The sequence below is a fragment of the Cydia pomonella genome, chromosome 5 (genome assembly GCF_033807575.1).
Source record: "Cydia pomonella isolate Wapato2018A chromosome 5, ilCydPomo1, whole genome shotgun sequence".
NCBI classification, from domain to species: Eukaryota; Metazoa; Arthropoda; class Insecta; order Lepidoptera; family Tortricidae; genus Cydia; species Cydia pomonella.
Genome location: NC_084707.1, coordinates 8,706,056 through 8,717,244, shown reverse-complemented (window position 1 = coordinate 8,717,244; position 11,189 = coordinate 8,706,056). Strand labels below are relative to the sequence as shown.

Sequence of the window (11,189 nt, the reverse complement as noted above, 5' to 3'; positions counted from 1 at the left end):
CTGCGGATAGCGTCTTTGACATTTCGTACAAGTTATATGGCTCGAAACGAAACTTTAATTTACGATTACTCCTGAAATATTCATTTAAATTGTAGGGTGTAAGGGACCATTGTAAATGAAATGCTTAATATAGCTAACGTATTTAATTTGATAATTATTAACACTGTATCCGTGTAAATAGCTTTGCAAATGCCAAATGTAAGATCATTAAAAGAAGAAATGATAAGTATCCTTAAAAGATAAACATTCAACATCGCGGACTTTTTTGTAGACCTATGAAAGAGAGACAACCCCACCATACATTGTGTTGTTATACTCGTAGCTCAAACGCTTTAGGCAGCGTTTTCGATTAAAGCTCCTAGCCAGTGTGATTTTTTCCGACAACGTCGTTATATTTCAACCAATTTACACAAAACCTTAACAAGTTATGTACCTAAACCTTCCCCAAGAATCACTCTATTGATAGATAAAAGCCGTATGAAAATTTGTTCAGTAGTTTTTAGTTTTGGAGTTGTTTTATAAGATGTAGTGAATTGACGTTTTCCCCTAGATTTGCGGCTGCAAGGTTGCGTGACAGTCGTGCACATAGTGAATAGCTACGTCTAATTAGCGATTAATACAGCGTTGTCGTAATTTTCGGTGTCGATTACGGTGCACCTCAGCCTTACCAGTGCTCGTAAACCCGCCACGGAGCCCTCTCAATTAACGAACCAGGTCTTAAATAAATTCCCCTTCGGATTCTAGAGCCGTATAAATGATAGCGACGGTTTCACTTCCTAATTGACATCTAAGCTCTTGTAAATACAGTGTTTTATTGGTAGTTTTACTTAGGTAAGCAGTTATATAGGTATGTTTTTAGGTTATTACCTACATACAAAGGTACTTTGTATCTCTGGCCCAATTATTGTTTGTTGCCGAATTTTTTGCGGGTTTTGATAACATTTCATTTGGTGGATAGATGATGTTCTCTATTCTGTACAATTCTGTTCAATTGTTGTTTCGACAGTGTCAATCTGTCGCATTGCTAAAGGCGAATTTAAAAAAGTTATGGCATTCCGACGAAACTTAATTTAAAGGATGTGTGCGGTATTGTGGTTTTTGTGTATATGTATGTAATATATATTATAGAATATATATGTATTTAGTTGTTTATATGTCTATATATTTGTTGTAGGTCATACACCATTGCATGTATATTGTAGATTAAAAAAAATACCTTTTCTATTTTAATTTTTTTGCGCCACTTTGTACAGTACCTACAGATGTCTACCGTCTCCAATTTTCCCTCAATTGCTCATAGGTTAACTGGAAGAAATCCTTTAAAGGGATAAGTTCGCCTTTGTACTAATGATGAGTGTTTTATTTCCTGTTTTGTTTTCATTTTTGTACAATAAAGAGTTTTACTACTACTACTATTATAGGTAAACAGAATTTCAAGGTATCTCGTATCACCTTCTCCTGCGTTACGAAAACGGATGGTATTTTCGTATCTCAGCGGAAAAAAACAGTATTTTTTGTGTGGGATAGATCGAGGTTTCGTATTTATTCCACCCTAAATGAGAAGATTTTAAAATCTACCGAATTTTATCCAAATCTAATGGAAAATATAATTCAACAATAAAAAAAACATATGAACTTATAATATGAACCCTGCTTATGCGATAATACGATAATGACATGTTCGTTACCCAATATTGGGTAATACAAGATTTGTGCGAATGTAATAGTAGTTTATGTGACTGCTACATAATTAAAGGCATTAAAATACACGAGTGTGGGTTTAAGAAATATAATTGATATATTCACTAACCCAAATTACAGCCAACGTTGGGCATGGTTGCTCTCTTGGCGGAACTCACAACTCACGCATATGTGGTGGCGTCACCGAAATATTTTTATCGCTCATTTTACACGTACCTTTTGCTATAGTTACTTAAAAAACAACAAAACATATTCATTTTATACTTAAAACTAATTAAAAGATAAACTGTACGTCAAATGGCGGTAAATGGAAACTTTTTTCACGCATGTCACGCATTCGTAGTTTTTTTTTAAATTCAGAGACAAACTAGAGTCGGGGGCCTATTTTCGTATCATTCGATACAAACTATTATGCGAGTTATGTCAAAATTGTATGAAATTGACATTTCATTTTGAACAAATAGGCGTCTCGATTGATATTAGAATAGAGGTCAAATGGAGTTGCTTTTTTTTCAGAGATGTTCCAAATTTGAATGTATAACCAAATCGATGTTGATGTAGTTATGAAGCAATTACAACATCATCACAGATAAGAAATTTGTTGCAACAAAACAGTTTATCGTAATGTTGGCCATTATTTACGGATTTTGAAGGCATCATAGAGGGTTTATGATATGTGTGTAGATAAAATTTCTTAAGTTGCGTAGTTTTCTCCGTACCTACTAAAAGACAGTTACGAAATGTTCATGTCAATGCACCAAGCTCAGGGTATTAATAATGAACAGGGTATAAAATGTTATCTTACCATCCCCTAGGATGCTACCTTCAACCATAATTTTAGGTGTTATTGGTATATTGTAAAAAAAAATAGATGGCAAATATTAATACTTTAAGTGTCAATAATTTAGTAGTTTTCACTTTACTCTTTGGTTTACCATAAAAATATGCCAAAAGATTAATGTAAAAACTACAGAAGTTGCCAACTTTTTTGCAAATTGAAGAGGGTTTTTCGAGTGGATTAAAAACGTCTGAAGCAAGTCTGAAGACAGAATCCGATGAGGTCTCGGATCGCGGGCTGCATTAGAAAAGGAGGCAATGTCGTTATCACGTTATCACTGTCCGACCCGCGGGCGTTGGCCGCGAGCGTGTCACGCCCCCTTCTTAGGAGGAACCTCCAGGCACAGCTAGGCGATTATTTTTATCCACCACATCGAATACACTGTGAGCTCTGTTACAGGGGTAACTGATAAACTGTGGTTTATACTTTTTTTACGTCTTTTTACGAATTGGTTTAGAAGTAAAAATTTAATTTTGTTAGATTCATATGGTTCGATTATTATAAAATTTGCCTGGTTTGAAATGCTCCTCATTCTGAGGGGAATAAATAGGAAATCACTACTTATTCCGAAAAGAAATGTATGTAATTTTGCATTGAGTTACGAAAACACCTTACGTCATTGCACAGAATAGGGTACTCTATATATTCACCAAATTTTATCGAAATCTGACAAAACAGAAATTTGACGACAAAATAAAAATGGGTCTAAACGAAATATTTTATCTTTATCTCAATCTATATGTACGAGGTGCGGTCCAAAAGTGTCCGGCCTAACAAAGAAAACAAGTAGATATATTTACAAAACCTTTTTTATTTTTCGATATAGTCCCCCTCTATTTCAATGCAATTTGCAGATCTCGTGATAAGCATTTCTATCCCCTTAAAAAAATACTCTGGAGTTTTGTCCTCAAAATGGGCGAAAACAGCTTGAGCCACTTCATCATCCGAAGAAAATCGTCTTCCCCTTAAGTCTGCCTTAAGTCTCGAGAACAGATAATAGTCGCTTGGGGCCAGGTCGGGGCTGTAAGGCGGGTGGCGAATTTCCTCGAAGCCACATTTTGTTACAGCAGCTTTGGCAATTGCAGCGGTGTGAACGGGAGCATTATCGTGGAGAAGCCGAACACCTCTACTGAGTTTTCCACGTCGCTTCTGCTTGATTGCCTCTCGTAATTGCTCAATAAGGGTGGCGTAGTAAGTGCCATTTACCGTGGTATTCCTTTCTTTTATATCAATCATTAGTATTCCGTGACAATCCCAGAATACCGTTGCCATTATCTTTTTGGTGGATTGCGTTACCTTGGCCTTTCTAGGCGGCCTTTCACCAAGACGGCGCCACTCCATCGATTCCCTTTTCGACAGAGGATCATAGTATAAAACCATGGTTTCATCTCCCGTAACAATCGACTCCAAATAACTTTTTCCGTAACGCCTATACGCATCTAAAACTTCTTGAGAACACGCTTTTCGCTCAGTTCGCTGCAAGCTCGAAAGAAGTTTGGGTACCCACCTAGCACTAACTTTATTCATGTGAAGATGTTCATGAAGAATCCTAAGTACTGAAGTTTTCGAAAGCCCGGTTCTTGCCGCTATTTCTTTAGTCTTAAGTCTTCGATCACTCAGAACTTCCTCTTCCACTAATTTGACACAGTCCTTGGTGAGTACTTCCACAGGCCGGCCGGAGCGAGGTTCGTCGTCAATGGACTCCCGCCCTAAACGAAACTGCTTACTCCATTCTTTTACCGTGGAAAATGACGGAGAAGTATCCCTGTACACGGCATCTAACCTTTTTTTTATATCGGTCGGACTGACCCCTTCCTTTGTCAGGAATTTGATCACGGAGCGATATTCCAATTTGAACATTTCGAAAATTCTTCGACTTACTATCGTTAAAACGCCGTGAAATCAAAACAACAACCAACAGAAATCCCAAAACCATACACGAAAAAGCAGAATAAATGACAATCGCGATGACATATTTTTTATTTTTTTTTAAGCCGCCAAATTTCTCCAGCCAGAAATTTTTGGACCGCACCTCGTATATCTTCACTTTTTCTTAGGCTTCGTTATACTTTCTAAAAACTAATAACTGCTTAAGATTTGATCTGAATTTGTTCTGCAACAGAAACGTCACTGTTGATAGTTGACAAATATTTTCAAATATTAATCTAGATCAAATTTATTATACAGCCAGAATAAGCTTCATGTGCCCAAAGAGCATATAATCACTACGTCATGTGCCTTAACTAATGTCATGGCAACAATGTGCCTTCGTGTTATATTGTATAGAACGTAGTGATTATATGCTCTTTGATTGTATGTCTATGGCCTTCGTGAAATATGGCACAATCGTCATCAAACACAAAACAATAATAAAAAATATTATTTTATTAGCGAGAACCTCACGCTCCAATGCAGCTACTAATGTCGGGAAAAACTGTCTAACACAACCAAGAAGGCTCGCAGGTCTATATATAATATTTATTTCCTTAGTTTATAAAAAGGACTATATCTGTGAGTGAGTGTATCTTTTAACCTTCTATTTGTTAACTTTTGTGGGCGGTGTAAGGAATACTAGTATTGTCAATATTGTAGACCTCACTAAACTCACGGGTTCACATTCTCAGTGTTCACACTGTAATATTTGTTAATGCCTAATTCATATCATATTTTATTTTGCTTCGGTTCTCTCTGTTTGACATATATATACTCCTTCCTTGCCGTATCCGGCAATGGCGACTCCATCAACAATTCTTGTCCGGATTATGAAATGCCCTTATGTGGCTCGCAAAACCAAACTTTGTTTTGAAGATGCGGTCACACGATGCGCAATGGAGTTGTCCAGTCGAGTTGCGGGTGTATGTGTAGGAGGGCTTAGGTCGCGTCTTGCGGATATGACGCTTAGCATCTAGGTCTTCCAGACGCTGCTGCTCAAATTGAGCTACTTTCTTTTGAACACTAGAACGCCATTCCGATCTTTGCAATGCAATGCCCTCCCAGCAGTCAGTCGGTATCCCGCAAGCGACGAGGTGGCGTTTGAGAACGTCTTTATGTCGCAGGTATTGGCCCCCCTGCTTCCGTTTTCCACAAGAGAGCTCCGAGTAGAAAATTGCTTTGGGCAGTCTCTCATTCTCCATACGCACGACATGGCCACACCACCTTAGCTGATGCTTCATGATCAGTGCTTCAATACCAGGCATCCCGACGCGACGTAAAACTTCCGTGTTCGGTACCTTGTCTTGCCACTTTATACGTAGAATTGAGCGCAGACAACGTAGGTGGAAGGTGTCCAGTTTTTTCATATCTGATTTATAGCTGCACCACGTTTCTGAGGCATAAAGCAGAGTGGGTATGATAATAGCTTTGTAAACCATAATTTTTGTGGACAACTTCAAATCGTGCGACCTCCAAACACGGTTGCTGAGCTTGCCAAATGCAACAGCTGCATTGGCTATGCGTGATGGTATTTCAGACGCTAAGGTATTGACATTGCGGAGTTGGCTTCCTAAGTACCTGAAGCGCGGCACTTCTTCAAGAGCTTTGTTATCCAGATTGATACTGGAGTATTCCATGTGACAGCCCCTAGGTGGTTGTACAAGAATTTGCGTTTTTGCCGCACTTATCACCAAGCCAAACTTACAGCATGACGCATGGAGAGAGTCCACGTACGACTGGAGAGATTCTGCTGAATCAGCCATAAGGCAAACGTCATCTGCGTAAAGTATGTCCAATATCGAGTGCTTCGTGACTTTACTTTTGGCCCTAAAGCGCGACAAATCGAAAATGGACTTATCTGATCTGGAGCTAATTTCTATACGTCCACTACACGTTTTTGTCGCATCCTTCAGCACAGCAGCAAAGTATAGCGCAAAAAGGGTTGGCGCTAAGACACATCCTTGCTTTACACCGCACGTCACTGGAAATGTGTCTGAAAAATTCTCTTCATGACGAACTTTTGCCATCATATCCACATGGAATTGACGTATCAAGTTTACGAATTTCTCAGGACAGCCAGTTTTCTTCAATACAACCCAAAGAGCATCTCGTGGCACCCTATCGAAGGCTTGTTCTAAGTCAACAAAGCACATAATTCTGTTTGACATAATTAGTGTAATGATTGACAGATTGTCATTGGTCATAATTCTGAAACCGTTAACTTTCCAGGATTTTCGTAAGGTTATCCTATAGATAGGTTAGGTTTGTTTTATGGCAATCCTGAAAAGTTACGCGTTTCTGAGAAAAACCAAATAATGACTAACGAAAATGCGGACAAACAATACATTATGACTTAAAACTTTATGGGAAACAATAGAGACCCTTTTTGCTTACATTGTATTGTAATGAACCTAAGCCGTTTGGCTAGAGAAAATATCGAATACTTCTCTGTAGAAAGCGTTCGGGAAAACGGGCGACTTTCCTGTGATTTATTAAAAATCATCTAAGTATCTTTCTGACTTTTACCTAGCTGTGTATTCTATTCAGTAAGATTGTTTTAATTGAGTTGTATTCCTTAGCGCCAAACGCTAAGCGCCGATAACCGAGGCTCACCAACTGTCGTGTAGTAACATGATATAAAGCAGCGAATGAAAATGCCAACAGCTCTTTGTATTTTTGTGCGACAGGGCTCTTGGCTAGTAAGTAAGACAAAATTAATTAAAGCATATTGGATGCAATTTTTCAATTAGCAATTAAGTAAATATACTTTGGAAGAAGAAACTCTGTTAAAGTTTATAAAGAGGACTACTTCTTCGAATGGTCTTTTAGACCTTCTGCGAAAGAGTCTTTGGAGAATCTCGATCAATTAGTCTGTTAGTGAAATCTTAGTGTGGTCATGGTCCTGGCCAGTCACCAATGGGATACTACAGAATAGTATCTCGGATATTTTTCGTTCGACATTCTATCCATTTGGAACCGAAAGTTTAGGGCAGCATCTAAGTAATACGGCATTATTCCTTCATAGCATACGTCATTCTTGAGTTGTCGGAACTTTGGTATTATTTTAATTAATTAAATTTAATCCGGGAGCCGGTTTCTGCCACTTTATGGGTTATGCTAGAATTACCAATACAACGTTTTTGTGACTTATTTATTATGACACTCTACTCTTGTCAATACGTCGCTAAATTTATCACAGTTTCATGTAAAAACCTTTGTATCCTAGACACGGCTCAGATTCCATAATTTCCTTACCAACACAATTATTATTTGGTATTCCAACGACTTTACTGAGGCAAGTGGTTAAGGTGCAAATGCAGCACTCATGGAACATTTCCGTACGTTTTGTCGCCTCATTTAGTCGCCACATTACATGCAAAGTGCATCTCTTACATGTAAAACAGCTCGGCTGGTATTTAAATTTTCGCCTTTCCCGTAATTCGTTGAGAGCAGACAAAGGCTCGAAACGCTGTTAACGTATTACCCTATGCATTTTACCTGAGACATCGCATTGCAACACGGCCATTAAACCGAGGGGAAAACTAATTAATTATAACGCCGCTCATACATCAACTTCACCTAAATATATTAGGCGGCCTAAATAATTAAAGCAAATACTTAAAAATGATACATTTTGAAATTTACGAAAATAATTGGAGATTGTTACACTTCTTCTTCTTCATCGAACGAGTAAGCGAAGCGAAGTGAAGTTCTTACATTCGACTTGGAACACACGGCTGGCTACGGGCAAGTCCCGGGATTTCGATGTTATTACGAGTAAGATGAACTACCAGAGGATAGTTTGATGGACAATAACCTAAGTAAATTTGTTGTTATTTAAATGAAATTGGGTAAACGCGTAGTTAAGGGCATTATATTTCAGTATTTATTATATTATATATAAGCATATTTGATCAAGGGTTATGGAGCTAGGAGAGCCTAGAAAGAAAAAAAAAGCTATTTGTGAGGGGTCTTGCTATTTTGGACATCATATTTGCAAAAAAGTATGGTCGTTTGGTATCAAATGAAAGTGCTCGGTTTACACATTAATATTGTTTTTTTAATTTACGATTTTAAAACGCGAACCTCGAGTTCTCAGTTTTAGGCGAACTAGTAGTTTTAAGATTAATCTTATTCTTAGGTTGTACAGTTATGTAAGCACCCGTTACTCTTTTATATTATATATATTGGAATTTTAAAGCATGCGCCTGAGTACGTAGGTTGTACAATAACATGTGTTACTTGTGCTTAGTCTGCATGCTAAAAACTCGTATTAGAATCCATTATACATATATTAAACTTCTCAAAATACCCACCAAAAAAGTATACTTGATATGATCTGTTAACACATTTATGGCTGAGCTACGGTCGTAGCACTACATCGTAGCCGATAATATGGGTTTCCTGGTATGTAGAGAAAATCCTTCGTAGAGGCAAAACGACAACGTGTCGTGATTAGCGCTGAATGGGTTAACTGTATTGATGCTAGTATATACATCCCACCTACATATTTTCATTTCAAATAATACACCATATCACAAGAGAACAACATAAGGTGTAATGAAAATCTGTCCGTATATTTAAACAGTATTTCGAAGTAAGCCATGAAACGAGATAAAAAAGGCCGAATAGCTGCAAAGAGTCAACAATCGAATTCCCAACATGTCAAAGTAGCTAAAATCTCTCTGACAATACGAATGGCAATAAAATCCGCGCCGAGGGTTAACTGGCGATTGGCGCCTAAGCCTACAGCCCGCGCCCTTACCACGCAACCGCTTCCTTTTGAGATGTTCACCTATTGGAGTATTTTTGTAGTCTAAAAATATGGGTTAGGGAACGCTTAGTCTACAATATTAACTGTAGTACTTAAAATGTTAGTAGTTTTTCTTTTACCTACCTATTGGAAAACTCTTCTTATTCTTAATATACTTATAGTAAAACGGGGAATTGTTATTTAGATTGATTATAGTAACTAAAATAATTATGTAGGCAGGTACTGTAACAACCAGCTATCAACCAACATTGCAATGACAGGGTGAGAAAATAACAGGAGTACCTACACTTTATTTGTGAAATTAATTGCTATAAGTAAATATAGGTACCTAAACGGAGATGGCGGGACGGTTTTGATACATATTTTGTAAAGATTGGCGAAAGTGTGCATCGGATAGAACCAAATGGCGGAAAAGAGGGAAGACCTTTGCCCAGCGGTGGGACAACTCTTATATGCAAATAAAAAAATATTTTTAAATATTGTTTTAAAGTCAAGCATTTTTTAATAAGATTTTCACACATTTCCTCCAAGGATCTGGGGGCCCAACAATGAGGTAATTAGGTAAGTGGTAAAGGACCGCAGCATGCTTCCCAGTTATAAAGTTTTCTCACTTACCCAGGTCCCACTTAACCAAGTTTCACTGTATTATAAATACACACTTTAAATCATTTATAAGATTACAAAAATATTTACCTAAAAACAAAACTGAGTACTCCCGTGTAATGTCCATAAAACAAATACACTATACTCGTGGTAGGGGATTGCTAAGCCGTGCAAAAAGTCAACCTTCCGCAGTTTTGAGAGGATCGAGTAAAACTGTGTAATTTCCTAGATAAGCGCCGGTTTAGCGCGCCGGCCACAGAACGGACTCCAGTAGAAAAGTGTCGCATTCCCTTACGAACTCCGTCGTCATACGCTCCTGTGTTCCGAGGGAGCGCGATACAGATCTGCCAACCAACGAGGGTTGATAGTTCGCGTATGTGACGACAAATTGAACTGCTTTTTTAGCTACAGATAAGAAGATTATGGACTGAACCAAATCGTATTATTAAGTAGGATGACGATACGTCGATAAGTAAGCGCTGGCGCTTCTTCGATTTAATATTAAGAGATAAAGTTATCTTTATCTAGAATTTTAATGAGACTAAAATAATAGCCGCAGTAGGGTTTCCAGTGTCTTACAATGTATGTTTAGGCCGCCGGACGCAGTCTGTCTCTCTGGGTCTCCTCCGGCCGTAATTGAAGTCCGTCGCAGCCACTTAATTTTCAATAGTGCGCGCCGAGCCCGCCAGGTGAACGCTTTGTGAAACCTCCTGTTTGCTAAATTCCTCGTATTTATTTTAGTCTCTATTGTACTCCGCCCCAACGCTTTGTCGGAAAATAGCCCTCTCGCGTACGCGCGCTTTGTTAATTTTATTAATACCTGAAACATTTATAAAACGCGACCGCGCCAGCGATTTAATGAGTTTTATTGTTGTGCAGAGAGTAATGTTCCGAAATGAAGCGCCCTAAGCTTAGACGTCTAAATTCGTGCGAGGGAGGGCAGATTTCCACAAACATTAAATTTATGCAACTTATTTTATAACTGCTTCCTCTCTTGCGATAGGTACATCTGAGTAGCGCCGATGAGATTTAACACACCTGCTGCTTTCACATTTCCATATCAAATTGTTAGAAATTTCCGTGCTAGACAAATGTTCAGAAAAAACAGCGATGCAAATAATCCTCTTTTATCCTTTCATCTACGCGAGTTCAAAAGACAAAACGGCTAGGAATATTTACGTTGATCCCGTTGAGTCGGACCGCACGTAAATAACTGGGCATTCCGTGGGCGCGGATCAACAAAAGAATTTAATAATAGCGTTGTATAGGGCGGGCGGCGCTGCCCGCTGCCTTGGTAAGCTTATTATCGCACCAGCCTCCGCCAGCACGGTGTTTGCTTTG

The 11,189-nt window shown here is 38.4% G+C and overlaps 1 protein-coding gene across 1 annotated transcript; it reads right to left on the bottom strand.

The window, feature by feature from the left end:
• Positions 1–3,349: 3,349 nt before the first annotated feature.
• On the bottom strand, positions 3,350–4,399 carry LOC133518220 (histone-lysine N-methyltransferase SETMAR-like). Its single transcript, XM_061851851.1, has one exon. The coding sequence runs from the start codon at positions 4,397–4,399 to the stop codon at positions 3,350–3,352; it is 1,050 nt and encodes a 349-aa protein (XP_061707835.1).
• Between the last annotated feature and the right edge of the window lie 6,790 nt (positions 4,400–11,189).

Coding starts and splice junctions, on each gene's coding strand:
- LOC133518220 (XM_061851851.1), bottom strand. CDS start 4,399: ATGTTCAAATTGGAATATCGCTCCGTGATCAAATTCCTGACAAAGGAA.